Raw genomic sequence first — 16,563 nt, 5'->3', positions numbered from 1 at the left:
GAAGGTTTGGGATGACCAGGAATGGGCTGGGATGGCCCTTGAAGACCAAGGGACGTGGACACCTTCCACTAAACCAGGTTGCTCCAAGCCCCATCCTCAGAGGAGACAATTCCCATTCCCAACCCCATGTTCCAAGCACAAAGCCACAAGCAAAAGGGTTTATTGGTTGACTCAGCCACAAGCAGCATTCCATGGAAACCAGGAGGTGGGAATAGTGCGTTTGGGTGGGGGGGAACGATGGGATTTGGTTCTGTGGGTCTTGATTTTAAGCTGATTTGGGCTTCCCTTTTTGATCCATTATGGAATGGATCATCCAGGCTCCCAGCTCTACCTGGTGGAGAGCCAGGTCTTCCAAATATCCCTTTTTCCTCCCGAATTTGAGGTTGGATCCAGCATTTTCCATGAGTTTGAGGCCATAGGATCTGCTCCTGTTGACGTCCACCATAGCTCTGTGCCAGTTTTCCTTCTACCATGGAAGAACCTCAACTGGAGACCCCCACGGGTGCCTTTGGAAGCATGGAGCATGGTGAGGGTGGGAAGCGTCTTCTCATGTCAATCCCAGCGTGATCTCACCTCTTGCATGGGGTAGACGGGGGCTTCCACTTCCATCCGCACAAGTTTGGAGGCATAGCTGGAAGACATGGAATATCTTGGAATATCGCCTTGGGAAAGGTGGGAAGTTCATCCTCCTCACACACACACACACACACACACACACACACACACACGAAGGTGAGGTTTTGGTCAATGGAACCATTTATCCAGGTTCTCCCTTATGGAAGCTGGACCAAGCTTCATCCATGAGCATGACGGGGGGGCAGGATGGAGGAGAAGGCTTCACTTACCCAAGTCACCTCCTTGGCTTTGGGGCTCAGTCGCTGTGGATGAAACCAAAGAAGCTGGGGGAGCCCATCCTTGGAGGCCACCAAACCCACCCCATTGCTGCCCCACGGAGCTTGGTCCCTGCCCTGGCAAGCCTCAAGCATCTCACCCCATCGAGGTGGGGGGCCACGTCTCCATCCCACTCACCAGCCCACAAAGTCCCTGGCTTTCCAGGCATCGACCACCTCGGCGATGCTCCTCACAAGGCGCCCATCGGGGAGCTTCAGGTCATCCTCGGGGTCCCCATTGAAGTTGCCACAAGGAGCGCAGAGGCGGTTGACCAGGGTGGCCCCAACGGTGAGCGTCACGGCGCCTTTGGGGCTGAAGAGCACGTCCATGCCTGATGCGTGGGAGATGGTGACGTTCCCGTCCGCGGTGCTCAAGGAGATTGCTTTGGAGACGTTGGTTGGGAGATGGGCAGAAAGACCATTGACCTGCAGCGAGGAGAAGGGAGGATCAGGACGAAACAGGGGGTGGGCACCTCAAGAGGAGGAGATGACCCCACTCAACACCCTCTCGTTGGTCCTCAAGGCTGGTGCATGTCCTTACCCACACCTCCATGTTGGTGTTGATGGTGATGAAGGCCTCCCGGAAGAAGATGAAGATGGCAACAGCAGCGGGGACCTGGTCCTCCCGGCACTCGTTGACCTCCAGCACCACCTTGAACCAGTTGGGTGATTGCTCGTTGCAGAGGGCGGCCACTTTGTAGGTGCCGCTGGTGAGGAGCATCCCCTTGGTGCCATCGAAGGTGGTCAACGAGGCCCCGGGGCTGAGGTGGCATTGGCCTTGCTGCTTGACACAGAGCTGAGCCCCATCCCGTGTGGAGCAGATGTGGTCTTGGGGACACTGGGTGTCCTCACAGACAAGGCCCTGGGACGGGTGGCAAGTGCATCTTGTGGTGCAGTTGTTGGAGGTGATGGTCTCTCCTGCCTGGAAAGGGCAAGATCCATATGGATCAACCATCTCCAGGATTTCCCATCTCCAATGAGGGAGGAGATCCCAAAGGGAGAGAAAAACCAGGAGATGGAAATGATGGAGATGGTGGAGATGGTGGAGATGGTAGAGGTGGTGGAGATGGTGGAGATGATAGAGATGGTGGAGATGATGGAGATGATGGAGATGATGGAGAAGGTGGAGATGGTGGGATTCAATGAATTGATTTCCCTTTTCCAAATCCAAACCATGGATTTGGGGGTGTTATCAACTGTGTGGACATGTGGCCTTAAGAGGATTTCATCAAAGATGGACGTCCAAAACCTCTTGCATCATCTTGATGGGACACTGAAGGCTGAGACCCCAACTCGGTTGCTTTGACCCAATGGGACACCCCAGCTCATTGGAGATGGAATCTCCAATCCAGTTGCATCAATGAGATGGGCCAACCCTTCCTCAACAGGAGCCTTGATGGCCGAGCTCACCTTGAAGTACCTTCCCTGGTGCAAGCAGCCACATTGCTCCAAGGACACGCAGGTGTCTCCATCGAAGAGGTACCCATCGTCACATTGACACCCCTCAAAGCATGTCCATGTGCATGGGGCCGGCATGGAGAGGCTGGAGCAGGTGAAGTCGCACGTGCGGGTGCAGAGCTCATAGTGACTATGTGGTGGGCAGGACAGAGCTGGGCAAGAAGGAGAAACACCTTTATTGGCACCCAAAACATGACCTGCACCCAATGGGCCGCCCCCAGCAATGTCCTTGGCCACCTCTGATGCCAACAGAAGACATTCAAGCAACCAAACCCTGCTTTGAACACCCAAACGGAAGCATTCCCGATCACAACCACATCGAGGGACACCCATTTCCCCCTCCTTAGATCCATGGGGATGTTCTGGAGGTGGCAGGATGGAATTCCTCCCTTCTAAGGTGGTAAATGGGTGCTTGAAGCCCAAAACCAGCTTCTTTAGGTGGTTTGAAGGGGATCTGGGGGCTGTTTGATGGAGTTTGGGGCGGGTTAAGCTTTGAGGTCACTCGTGCGTCCTCTTGGTGTGGCCAGCAACAGAGACCTTGCCTCCAAAGCCACAATGGTCAAACTGGATGGGTTTTATGGGGGGAAAGCGTGGGGTTTGGAGGAGGACAGGAGCTGGGGTGGCTCCTTGGGGAACTTACGGCAGAAAGCGGGCCCTCTCCATGCTTTGACCTCGGCGCTGGCAGCTTGGCACGCAGCAGCGTAGGCTTGGATGCTGTGGCAGAGGACCTCGGGAGCTCCAGCAGCAGCACAGACATCGTGGAGGCAATGGTTGAAGTACTCCACCGGGCTCACCTTTGGGTGGCAGGAGCTGAAAGGTCCCAGCGGATCCCGGATGATCCCGCAGGATCCACTGCCCGCGTAGGGAGCGACGTCGGCGGCGTCGCACATGGGGCAGGTGGTGGCGGTGCAGCCATCGGTGCAGGTCCCATCGTCCCTGCGGACCTTCCAGGAGGTGACAAAGTCCTCGGTGCTCTGCGCCAAGGAGCCTCCGGGCACCTGGAAGTCATCGCTGGGGTCCCCGTTGTAGTTGCCACCTAAGCCGCACACGTGGCCCTTGTAGGCCGCAGGGATGGTGACCAGGAGGTAGGTGGCCACGTTGTAGAGGAGCCGGATGCCGGCCATGGTCTGGAGGACGATGTTGTTGCCTTCTTGGCCAACCCGTAGCTTCTTGTCCTTGGTGACCAAGGGCAGCGTGTAGCTCTCCCCATCCACCTAAGGGGTGGACATGGGGTGAGGAAGGGTTTCCCTGGGGACACGTGGGCCGTATGGACCATGTGGCACCCATCCAACTTACCACAACCTCCCATGGCCGTCCCCTCTCCATGCTGACCGTGTAGCCGTGGATGTAGGTGACCACCTTCTTCATCAAGGCCACGTTGCTCTGGTGGCCCACGTCGTGCTCCAGCAGCACCGAGAAGTCCATCAGCCGCCTCTCCGGCTTGCAGAGCTGCACCAAGACGTAGGTGCAAGAACCCGAGAGGTCGAAGGCTCTTCCGTCGAACGTCACGTAATGGGGGTCTCCGGACACCACCAGGCGCCCGTAACTGGTGGGGTAGCACCCCAAGAGCCCGTCCTGCACCCTGCACTCCTCATGGGCACCGCAGAAGGCCTCTTGGCACTCCACCACCCCATTGGCTTCGCAGCGGCACCTCTCCCGGCACGACGAGAAGAAGACCTCGCCCTTCTTGTAGTAGAGGTCCTGGTGCTCGCAGCCGCACTCGGTCACCGGGACGCACTCATCCCCACTGAGGACAAAGCCCTGGTCGCAGAAGCAGCCCTCGGTGCATGGGGTTGAGTCACAAGCATTGGCGATCCCACGGCACGTGGTGGGGCAGCTGCTCCCGCAGAGCTCGTAGTGGGAATGCCGAGGGCAGGAAGGGCCTGGGAGGGGAAGGAGAGGAAGGATGAAGGCGCTGGAAGCAGCAGGATGAGCAGGCCCGTGGAGGGGGTGTTGAGCAGCCCATGGGTTTGGTGGTGGAGCATTGCTGTGGATACAGGGATGGGTTTGGGATTCCCATTCCTGGAAGGATCTGGAGGACAATAGGGATGGAGGAAGGAAGGAATGTTGCTTTGGAAGCTTCCAGCCTCAACCTTTGGCCTTGGAGCTAAGGATGGGGAAGAGAAACCCATTCCATCACAAGGAGATGTTGGCTATGGGACAAACCAACCCAACTTGAGGAGCTTTTGGGGGCTTCCGTTGGCTTTAAGCAAAGCCCCAGTGGGTTTGGTTGCCCTCCAAACCTTCATTCCCCGGCCAGGAAGGATGGAGAACCTCCTTCTGACCCCACTCACCACAGAAGGTCGACGTCCTCCATGGCTCCACGTTGACTCCATGGCTTTGACACTCGGTCACGTAGGCAGCAATGGCTTTACACACGGTGTCCCGGTGGCCTTTGTAGTGACAGGCATCAAAGGCACAATCCTCCAGGAAGGCCATTGGGTTGACCACACCATGACAAGCCCTGAATGGCCCTTCCACCTTGGCGATGACCCCGCAATACCCATCCCCAAGGTAGGGCTCCTTCTCCTCTTGGGTGCACGTTGGGCAATCCCCTTCACAACCAGAGGAGCAACCAGGGACATCTCCAACCTTCCAGCTGTTAGCCAAGTGGACCTCATCGGTGGCCCGTTGGCCATCGCTGGTCACAAAGTCATCGTTGGGGTCTCCATTGGCGTTGCCACAGAGGCCGCACACGGCACCAGCGTAGGCCTCGGGGAGGAGGACACGGGCGTAGCTGTACCAGTCAAAGCTCACCCTTAGACCAAAGGCCGTGCGGGCAAAGCCATGGACACCACTGTGGTAGAGCTCAAACTGGTCCTTCTTGGTGAATGGGAGCTCCACGAAGGCGCCGTTGACCTGGGGAGGTGGTTGGAGAAGGTTGGTGGTGGGCCTAAGCTCATGCAACCTTCCTGAGATAGGGGTGGTTGCATAGGTTTGGGCTGGAAGGGGCCTTGGAGGCCACCTGAGGACATGGGCACCTTCCACTAGACCAGGTTGCTCCCATTCACCTGGCCAGGTTCATCCAAACCTTCTCAGTTCAACCCATTCCAATGTCCCACCACCCTCCTAGTGGAAAACTTCTTTAGATCCCATTTACCAGCTTCCCTCTTCCATTTGGAAGCTGTTTCTCCTCATCCCATCCCTCCACCTCCTTGTCCAAAGCCCCTTCCCAGCTTTCCTGTAGCCCCTTTAGGTCTTGGAAGTCCTTTTGGGAGAGGTTTCCTGCTCCAATTCCACCCAAGCTGGGGCTAAGCAAAGCTTTCCGCGTGGAGAACTTCCAATTCAAACCCCAATCACTTGGGATTTGGCTGGTTTTCTGTAAGCCAGGAAGAGCTTCCAGCCAAATCCAAGTGAGTCAAGATCTAGGGAAGGTTGTGAAACACTTTCCATGGATGCAATTCCCAAGAACATTGAGCTTGCTCAAGAGCTGGATGTTTTCCAGGTGGAGGCTTCACTATTCAATGGGAAAACATTGTTCCAAGAGGAAAAACAAGGGAAAAGCTGTTCCCAGCCATGATGAGGAACACTTTGGCCAGGAGAAGGTGAGAATGGAACCGTTCCCATAGGAACTGAGTCACTTTGCAGCTGGAGAAAGGGAATGGTACACTCCAAAGGCCATAGGGGAGTGGAGAGCCAAGAAGGACGATGGGATATGGGATGGGTTTTGATGGAAAAATGAGGCAAAAAGGGGGTTCGGGGGCAGGAAATAAGCACTTTCCATGCAGGTTGAACGTGAGTTTGGTGGCCACCTACCATGACCTTGCGTGGATGCTCCTGGCTCATGGTGATGACGTTGCCATAGACCTCCAGGGTGAGGGTCTTGGTGAAGGACACAGCTTTGCTGCCCCGGTTGTTGTTCTCCACCTTGACGGTGAATGGGACCAGTTCAGGGTCCCTTTGGGCGCAGAGGGCGGCAAACTGGTAGATGCAGGTCCCTTGGAAGTCGTATCTCAACCCATCGAAGGTGGTGTAGTGAGGGTCACCCGTGCCGATGCACGTGAGGTGCTTCATGACCTGGCACCTTGGGACGCCATTGACCACCGCACACTTCTCATGGGCTTTGCACCCCCTCTTCCTACAGGTCACTTGGCCACCATTGCACCTACACCAGCTTTGGCACGTCCCATCGTCCCAAAACTCCTCTTGGGCCTTGTAGGAGCGCCCGTTGTGGATGCAAGGGCAGGTCTCCATTGGGACGCACGTGCGGTTGTGGAGGACAAAGCCCTCATTGCAATGGCACCCCGGGGTGCAGGGTTCAGTGCAGGAGGTGGGACCTCTGGGGTGGGTGCAGGTGGCAGGACACCTTGTCCCACAGGCCTCGAAGTGGCTGTTTTGGGGGCATCTTTGAGCTGTCGGGGCGAGAGTTGAGAAGAAGACTTCAAACAAAGCATGAACTAAGGAGGGAGAGGGACAACACTGGGGATGCTGGCTCAGATGATGCCTACAAGTGAGCCCAAGCCCAGGAGATGTCCCTCAAGGTAGTCCTACATAGATGATGGGTGCTGCAGAGCTGAAGGTGGATTATGGGGTGGTTTGGCATGGAAAGAGCAACCCGACCCTTCATTGATGATGGTTGACATCAACTTGGTTGACACTTCCAAGCATCAACTCAACAGGCTGGGCTTGAATCCCCATGAGCAGATCTCCCCTCCAACGGTTGCAGACCCCCATAGGAACTCACCACATGTGTCCTGCAGCATCTCCTGGCCTTCACAATCATCTTGGCAGGAGGCATCTCGCCAGCTTTCAGCCCAGTCCTCCATGGTAGCAGCTTGGGTGCCATCAGGAAGGGTCATCTCATCCTCAGTGTCCTCATTGAAGTTGCCACAGAGGCCACAGGTAGCCCCGAAGTAGCTGCTGGGCACGGCCACCATTATGGCCCAATCTTCGTCATAAGTCACCTGCAGCCCAAAGGCTGTTTGGAGCATGGGCCTCCCTTCGTTTTGTGAGATCTGGATCTTCCCAGCTTCCAATGTGGTTGGCACATTGATGGGCTTCTTGTTGACCTTGGAGGAAAGGAGAAGGAGAAGGTTGGTTGGGCATCTCTGAGCCCAAAACCCCATTTCATGGTGGATTTATGGCATTAAACCTGCCTTTTCCTTGATTCTAACCCAAAAGTGGCCATGGTTTGGTTGGAGACACCTCTGAGGGCATCTCAGTGAGGTTCCAAACACCCTTCCCTTCACCCCTATGTCCCAGTTCTCCATGGTTTTGGTAGTTCTCCTTAGGTTCTGATGCCAGCCTCACCCACCACCATGTTTTACCCTCTTCCACTTGGCTTTGCCCACGGAATACCACTTCCAAGACCTGGAAGAACCCACCTGGATTTTACCTCCTTCCCCTACATGGATGGAGATGTTGGAACCATACACATAGACCTTGGTCAACCACTCCTTGATGTTGCCTTCACTCTTCTTCTCTTCCACAACGAAAGGCACCAAGGTGGGATCGTTGCCACAGGACTTGGCAATGGTGTAGGTGCAACCACCACGGATGTCCATGGTCATCCCATCAAAGGTGTGGTACTGCAAGGCCTGTGAGCCCATGCAGGTGCCCATGTAGTCATGGATGCAGGTGGCCACCCCCTTCTCCAACTTGCAGGTCTCCTTTGTGCGGCACTTCAGGAGCCGGCAGGGATCTAGAAGGAACCACACATGGAATGGTCCATGGGGAGAGGGACAGGGACAGCATCACCATCACCATCACCACAGGTGGCCAACCAGCACCTCCAGGGCTTGGGCTTGACCATATGGGTTGACCACTTGTGGCCACCATCACCATAGGTGGCCAACCAGCACCTCCAGGGCTTGGGCTTGACCATATGGGTTGACCACTTGTGGCCACCATCACCATAGGTGGTCAACCAGCACCTCCAGGGCTTGGGCTTGACCATATGGCTTGACCACTTGAGGCTCCTTCCATTGATAGACCATTAACCTACGGATCATTCATGGATCACAACCTATCTCAGGTGGGTTTGGCCACCTAAAGGAAGCAGAGAGGAGGTGAAGAAGGTGGCCATGGGACACTCACCACTGTCACAAACAGCCGCCAACCCGTAGGCTTTCTGCTCCCGGATGCCCACACTCAGCAACCCGAAGGGGGACACCTCATTCTCCACCGTATGGACCGAGAACTGGCTGCCCAAGCTCTGCTCAGCCCAGGAGTAGTCGGTCCCTGGGACCTTCTTCCACATGACGTTCCTCAAGGGGCTCTTGTTGAGCATCATTGAGGACGTCTCCGAGGTCTTGGCTATGAGCAGGGCGTAGTTCTCATACCCATCCAGAGCGATGACGCTGTAGGAGTGACAGTAGCTGGAGACATCTGGGATGGTCATGAAGAAGGGGTCATAAGAGATGGACTCCTTGGTACCTCCATCGGCAAAGAAGATGACCTGGATGCCAGCACTGGCCGACAGGTACAAGGTGTTAAAGGCTTGGAGACCGTAGAGTGTTGACCTGCTTGGCCGTAGCTCCCGGACCTCTTTGGAGACCCCGTGTTGAGACTCCACACGGGTCTTCTGTGAGGTGGACACGTAGATGATGTCTGCTTGGGTCTCAAAGGGCAACGGGGGCACAATGAAAGTGGTTCCCCAGCTAGAAACGGGTTGGAGCTGCTCCACCAAATGGTCGCATTGGGTGAACCTGGCCAAGCAAGTATGACCGGTGAAGACAGCCACAGGTTTATGGGCCATGATCCTGGTGCCGGACATATCAGATGGGCTTTGGAGTTGGGCTGCTTGGAAAGGCTCCAGTTTGATGGCAAGAACTGAGCCCCGAGGGTAGGTCCGGCCTTGGTAGGTCACGGTGGCTTTGAGGTGGATGTCAACCATGGTGGCTTCATCCCAAGAGACCACCACGAACTCCCCGTAGCGGTCGGTGCCCACGTTGGGGGTCACAACGTGGTACTCGGTGCCCCAAGCGTGCACCGGGTGCACCGCGGTGGAGTCCACCGAGGTGGGCTTCTCGTTGACCATGACCAAGGAGACGGCGTTGGTGGCCTTCACCACCACGGTGTTGTCGAAGGCTTTGCTCCCAACCATCTCGGCTTGGGGGGGGATCTTCACCAGGATGGTTTGGCCCGTGGTGGCCTGCACCGTCATCCTCAAACCCGGCCTCTTCATGGAGATGGTGACGGAGGTAAAGGGGGAGTAACCGGTGAGGAGCAGCTTGAAGTCGCTGTTGAGGGTCTGCTGCAGCCCGTTCTGCATGAAGGCCACCACGAAGTCTTCTCCAAGGTGAGGTGGGGTGGAGGCAGAGGCGCTGAGCAACCAAAGCAGCCCTGCAAGAAGAGAATTGGCCCTTGGGGTCTTCATCACCCGTAAGGGCAAGGGTGGGGAATGGGGCTCAAGGTGGGCTTGAGGTGGACAATTGATCTTTGACTGGCTTTGATTTGATGGGTAATTGATTTGATGGGCTTTGGTTCGATGGACATTGATTTGATGGATATTGATCTGATGGACATTGATCTGATGGACACTGACCTGATGGACATGGATCTGGTGGGCATTGATCTGATGGACCTTGACCCATTGGGCATTGATCTGATGGGCATTGATCTGATGGACATTGGTCTGATGGGCATTGACCTGATGGACATTGATCTGATGGGCATTGATTTGATATTGATCTGATGGATGTTGATTTGGTGGACATTGATCTAATGGGCATTGATCTGCTGGATGTTGATTTGATGGACATTGATCTGATGGATGTTGATTTGGTGGACATTGATCTAATGGGCATTGATCTGATGGACATTGATCTGATGGGCATTGATCTGATGGACATTGACCTGATGGACATTGATCTAATGGGCATTGATCTATGGACATTGATCTGATGGACGTTGACCTGATGGACATTGATCTAATGGGCATTGATCTGATGGACATTGACCCAATGAGCATTGATCATTGAACTCACCCCAGAGCATGCTGGTGCAGCCCCTCAGGACATCACCTTCACCCCGGGCCATGGTTCTGCTGCTGCAGAAGAGGAGAAAATGGTCAAATCCTTTGTTTTATACCCAAAATGGGGCTTCTCTTTGCCCTAAGGCTTGAGGTTCTGATCCCGGTTGTGGTGGCACATGTGGACTCGTCCCCATGTGGCTGCTTCCCTTTTCCCTTGCTTATTTTGCCCATTTTTTCCCTCTTTCCCCCCAATTCCCCCTTTCTTCTCCCATTCCCACTTTTTCCTTTTCCTCCCTATTTTCCCCTTTTCCTTCCCTTCTTCCCCCTTTCCCCTTCCCCCTTTATCCCTTTCCTCCCCTTCTTCCCCTATTTTCCCCTCTCTTTTCCCCTTTTCCCACCCTATTCCCTCCCCTCCATTCCCTTCTCTCTTTTCCCTTTCATCCCCTTTCCTCCCCAGTTCTTCCCTTTCCTCCCCTTTTCCCCTCATCTTCCCTTCCCTTTCCCCCTTTTCCCACCCTATTCCCTCCCTCCCTTTCCCCTTCCCTCCCCTTCTTCCCCCTTTCCCCCTTCATCCCTTTCCTCCTCTTTCCCCCCCTCTTTTACCTTCCCTTCCCTTCCCTTTCCCACCCCATTCCCTTTCCTCCCCCTTTTCTCTTCCCTTTTTCCCCTTTTTCCCCTTTTTCCCCTTTTTCCCCCCCCCTTTCCCCCCCAGTCCCTTCCCAAGCAGCCAATTCCAGCCGCAATCAGGGCTCTCTGTGTGGGGCTGTGGAATACTTAAGGAATTTCCTGGCTCCATTCCCGTCTTTTCACCCATCGCCGCCAAATCCCTCCCGGTTTTAACCCCATCTGGAGCTTTACCTTGCTTCCAGCCCCAAAATCCACCGCCTTAGCCCCAAATCCCGATCCCGGCTCCCCTTTCAGCCCTCCTGCTCTTCCTTGGATTCACGTTTTGGGATCAAATATCCCTCTAAGCCGGGACAAACACCAAGGACCCCCAGGGACCGACCCACCCACCCGCTGCTTTGACATCACTTTTGGCTGCCAGAATGGGTTAAAAAAGCTGGGGTTTGGTTCAAACCCACCCGAGGCAGCAGCCAAGGGCCAAAAAGCAGTGGAATTCCCGGAATTCCTACATAGGGATTGAGGGGGGGGGGTCCTGGATGGGTTGGAATGGTCCAAAATCACAAGGGGGGGGGGGGGGGAGATCGGAGGGGGTTTGATGCTAAAATGGGGCTGAAAAGGGGGAAAAAGGGGTGGGATATTCCCAAATTATCCCATTTGAAATGGGGGGGGGGATGGTGTTGTTTGTAGGTTGTATGTGACATGCTGGGGGGGTTGCGTGTTGTAGGCATGTTGGAGCGTGTTGTGGATGCAACATATGGGGGCTATATGTAAAATCCCACTTTTGGGGGTTAAAAAGTTCCATTTTATGGGAAAAAAACTCCCAGTTTGGGGGATTTTGGGGATGTTTTTCCTGGAATATGTGGATTTTCCCCTTCAAATGAGTCATTTTGGCACCAAAAATAACCCTTAAATTTGGGTGCAAAAAAGGTGAAAAATCAGAAATTTGAGCACAAAAAAAAAGGGGGGAAAGCATGAATCTGAGCACAATGAAGGGGAAAATTGTAAATTTGTTGTAAATTTGTGCACAAATAAGGGGAAAAATCACAAATTTGAGCACAAAGAAGGAGGAAAATCATCAATTTGAGCATAAAGAAAGGGGAAAATCAGGGATTTGAGCACAAAATGGCCCAAAATGGGTTATTTCCACCCACGTTGTCCAGCTCCCCCCCAAATCCCATGGCCACAAGTTGGAAGTGATGAGGACCCAGGAGCCACCGTGTCCCGAACGGAGTTTTATTGCTCTAGTGGAGGTTGATGCATCCCATTGCGTCACCTTCATCCTATGCATGGTGGGGACACCAAAGGGTTCCTCTGGCCCAATGGGTTTGATGGAGCTGTTGGAAGAAACCAAGACCTCAAGAGGAGGAAAGTTGTCTCAATTGTCCCTTTTTCCCAGGTTTTGACCCCAAAACCCACCTTACAACCAGCAGTTGTTGCTCTTGGAGACCTTGGGCACCTCAGCAGGGACCCCGGTCACCTTGAAGTCATCCACTTGGAAGACCCATCGCCCTGGGATGTTGACATTGGAGGTCTTGGTGATGTTAATGATGGCTTCCGTTTGGGAGCCAGGGATGTTGTAGAAGTTGGTGTCATCTCCACTGTTGAAGCCAGCCTGGAAAGGAGGCCAAAAGGGGAGGTGAATCCCACCCATGGCATGGGACAACCTCCTATTGGTGGTGGTGGTGGCCCAGTACATGTTATGGGGCACCTCCAGTCTCCATTGGACCTGGTGGGGTCACCCAGAAACCTCATGGGCCAACCTATTTGGGCATTGTCCTCTACAAGGATGGGTCAAAGATGGCATCGACCTTCTCCCCCATTCCCAACCCCATCCCATGTCCTCCTCCTTTCCCAACATACATGGGCTGGAGTCCCACCAAGCCCCGTTTCAGGGTCCCCATCGCTTGCTGCCCCTGTAGTCCATTGGATATCCCAGTAGTTGAGGATGATGAAGGACCTCTTGGTGTCGGTGGTGAGGATGGCTTGGAAGGTGTTGCCCTGCAGAAAGGAAGGGGGAGATGGACACCAGACGTGGTGGGATGAGGAGATAGGGATGGGGTTTAGCTCTGAGGGGTGCTAAGGAAGTTCTCTTGGTGAGGAACGGGGCATCCAAGCTGGTTCCTTTGGTGTCTACCAGCAGATGGGTTCCACCACAGCTTCTTTCCTATGGGGGTGAGGTCAACACATGGGTCTCATCTGCCCTTCAAGTCATACCTATGGACCTTACCTTGTTGGTGGTAGAGCCGTAGTAGGCCACATGGTCCCAAGTGGCCACCAGAGCCCATGTGGCCGTGTAGGGGATGGTGGGGAAGTACTGGTTGATGTCGTTGGTGATGAGGGCCAACAGTGCTGGGTCAGTGGTCTGTCGGTAGAAGACATCTCCTCCAAGCACGTTGTCCACATCTGCCCAGTATGGGGCCACAAAGGGGCGTCCATCAGCCAACGGAAAGGGGTCTGGGGTGTATTGGTTGACCCGGGTGTCAAAGGAGATCACCCCGTTGTTGTTGACCTGCAGAAGACATCAGGTCAACCCCAACCTCCATTGGAGCCCCACCACCACCTTGGCTATGGTAGCATGGAGCTGGGATCCAGATGTGCTCTTGCCATTGTCCTCTACATCTCCGTGACCATGCCTGAGGGCACCATTGCTCCATCCCTAAATGTGGCCTCCTCTATGGGAGAAGGTCTTCTCCTAAGACCCACCAGCCATAGGAGGACACTTGGATACACCAGAAATGGGACCAAATGGGGGGCAAAGGGATGAAATGGAGCAGAAGGAAAGGTGGGAATGGGAAAATGAAAGGTCTTCATGGAAGGGGTCAGATCTTGACTCACGTACGTAGAGGGTTTGGTGCTCCTGGCCATAGAAGGTGAAGGGCACAGTGAGGGTGACCTCTGATGTCCCATCATCCAGTTTGGGGTTCTTCTGGTCTTGTTGCTCCAGACCATAGGGGTAGAGCAGAGATGCTGGAGGAACACAGAGGTTGAGCTATTGATGGACATCCCAAACCCATCCCATGGACTTTGGGGTGCAACCCACCAGCTTGGTCTTAAATGGGGCCTGAGCTCCATGTGGGGTTGACCAAGTGGGTCAGATGGGGTTGACTTCTCCATGGTGGCCAAAGATTGGGGTGCAAGTGGGGTAGACACGAATTTGAGGGCAAGAAGAGGACCCCCAACGTCCGTATTCCCATATGGAAGCTCCTTTCCCATCCCACGTCCCAAAATGAAGCAGAAACAAGCCCATTTTGGGTGGAAAAGCCCATCTTTGGATGGTGTGAGGACCCACCTTTGTCTTCTGCTGCTTGGACGCTCCCCACAGCTCCTGGAGAAGACATGGAAGGGAAAGAGGAGCAACCATCACCCAGGACTGGAGCATCCTCAGCAGATGTCTCCTTCCAACCTACCTAAGAGCAGGAGCAGGACATGGAATGAGGCCTTCATCCCAACAGCTCCAAAATGAGGGGCTTCTCCAATGGGAGGGTGAGGAACAGCTTCCGACTGGAAAAGAGTTGGATGGGATCGAAGGAAGTTCTTCACCAGGAGGGTGGTGGGACATCAGAATGGGTTGACTGGAGAAGGTTTGGAAGGGTTCAAGGCCAGGTTGGATGGGGCTTGGTCCATGTCCCTTGGTTGGAACTGGATGAGCTTCAAGGCCCTTCTAAGCTGAACCCGTTCCATAATTCCATGAAATATCCCATTTCCCAAGGGAATTTCATTTCAGCCCAATTCCTGCTATTTGAAGCCATAGGGAGAAGGAGGGACCGCTCCAACCCTTGGAATTCCAAGGGAGAAGATGGAAATCAAATGTCCTACCTGGCTGTCCTTGCTGTGGCTTGATGTCCCAAGGGAAAGAAGGAAAGTGGAGTTCAGACAGCAAGAAATGGGTTTGGGGTCACATCCTGTCCCTTCTTTTAACCTGAAGATCTCCAGGACCCATCCCACCATGAGGAAAACCCATCCCACCATGAGGAAACCCATCCCACCATGAGGAAACCCATCCCACCATGAGGAAAACCCATCCCACCATGAGGAAAACCCATCCCACCATGAGGAAACCCATCCCATCAGGATCAAGCCCCATAAACACAATGGAATCTGCCAACTTCCTGTCCATCCAGGGTTCAAGAGCCCATCTGAGGCCTCCAGAAGGTCATGGGAGACATCTGGCTCCATCCAGATGTTTAATGAGCCCTTAGATAAGCTTTTGGCATGGACACACAAGCTGGGCCTTGACGTTCTCCAGGCTTCCCACAAGGAAGATCCTCATTAATCAACCCCATTCCATCCCCACCGTCCCTTGGAGGCCTCAAACAGGGGGGGCAATGGGAAGAACATGATCCAAGTACGTTTGGGGGGGGGTCTTGGTGGTGGGGACCTTGCAATGGTAGTGGGAGGCAGCTGGGGACGTGAGGCATGGTGTCCTGCACCCATCACAATGGGGGTTCTGCACCCATCACAATGTCCCTATGGGGGTCCTGCATCCATTGCAATGTCCCTATAGGGACCCTGCATGCACCCCAACATTCCCTATGGGATCGCATCACCCATCCCAACGTTCCCTATGGATCACATCACCAATCACAACCTCCTCAGCATCCTTCCCACAAGGAAAGCAGTGGAGATGAAGGAATCCAGCTCCACCTTTCCCATGTCCTCTGGCTCCACCATGCACGCCGTTAACTCCAGGTCTCTGGAAGTCCAACCTCTTTTGGCCTTCAAAGCCCCAACCCCACCTCCTACCCATGAGATGTGGCCAAATCCAGCCCTTTTTGGACCCAATTCCTTCTCCTATCAGAGGTCCCTGTGACAGCTCCATGAGATAAGCCCCATTGGGTCATAAAAAGGGAAGTTTTGGGATCAAGACGACAGTTTCCCTTCATCCAACCTCACAGATGGGAGGGGTCTTTGGGAGAGCAAAGAGGTGCTGAAGCAGAAAGAAGCCCAAAGGTAAGCACTATGGGTCCTTTGGGGCATGCTGGGTTGGTCCCTCTAAGCCAAAGATGTCTGAGGTGCCTTCACCCACCGAAAAGAAGTCCTAAATGGGTCAAATTCCCAGGAAAACCCCATTAAAAGGGGGTTTTCCTCCATCCCAAGCCTGAATTGAGACGTTTTGGATGGAACCCCCATCAGGTGTTGAGTGATGGGGGGCAACCAGCAGCTCTAAGAACATTCAGAAGGTGGGAATGGCCAAATGGCTGCCATTTGGCCTCATTTGGACCCAAATTGCTGTGATTTTAGGGGAGGGATTCATCATTAGGTGGGTTTGATGGCACCATGGCTTGAAGGTGGCATCAAGAAGGGGTTTGGGTCAGAGGTGATGGTAAAGGGGGAACTTGGGGGTCTTTGGGATGAGAAGAACTCAATCCAAGTGACTTGCAAGAGGCTTCCAACAGGTAGAAAAGGGTCTCTGGGGACAATTTGGGACCAAAAGGAGATGCTGGAGACACTTGGGTCACCTCCAGGTTCCTCTTTGTCTGTTCATGGCTCTTTTTACCCCAAACAAGAGGTTCATTTTTCTTATTTTGGGCATTTCCCAGGGATGGAGATGGACATCTGGTGGCTTCCATTGGCTCTTTGCTGCGGTGAGCATCAACCCGACCCCATTCCCCTCCCCAAAGCCCCAGTTTCCCCTGGTTTAAGCTTATTTTAGTCCCTTCTACTTCATGTTTCTGC

General features: G+C 54.2%; 1 protein-coding gene across 1 annotated transcript; it reads right to left on the bottom strand.

Moving 5' to 3' along the window:
• Positions 1-228: 228 nt before the first annotated feature.
• LOC130610809 (IgGFc-binding protein-like) lies at positions 229-14,800 on the bottom strand. Its single transcript, XM_057430911.1, has 18 exons — positions 14,704-14,800; positions 14,295-14,388; positions 14,177-14,212; positions 13,727-13,854; positions 13,115-13,396; positions 12,748-12,885; positions 12,307-12,499; positions 8,385-9,632; positions 7,673-7,989; positions 7,033-7,357; positions 6,105-6,745; positions 4,643-5,207; positions 3,645-4,231; positions 2,989-3,562; positions 2,301-2,500; positions 1,432-1,812; positions 1,030-1,316; positions 229-631 (listed from the first exon to the last, which is right to left on the bottom strand). Exons 2-18 carry the CDS (start codon positions 14,329-14,331, stop codon positions 553-555), a joined length of 6,018 nt encoding a protein of 2,005 aa, XP_057286894.1. The 5' UTR covers positions 14,332-14,388; positions 14,704-14,800; the 3' UTR covers positions 229-552.
• Positions 14,801-16,563: the final 1,763 nt, after the last annotated feature.

The sequence above is a fragment of the Pezoporus wallicus genome, unplaced genomic scaffold (genome assembly GCF_028554395.1).
Source record: "Pezoporus wallicus isolate ANWC-B61680 ecotype Strahan unplaced genomic scaffold, APGP_CSIRO_Pwel_v1 contig_8581, whole genome shotgun sequence".
Classification (NCBI taxonomy): Eukaryota; Metazoa; Chordata; class Aves; order Psittaciformes; family Psittacidae; genus Pezoporus; species Pezoporus wallicus.
The sequence above is the reverse complement of the archived record's forward strand: the minus strand, read 5'-3'. Positions and strand labels throughout refer to the sequence as shown.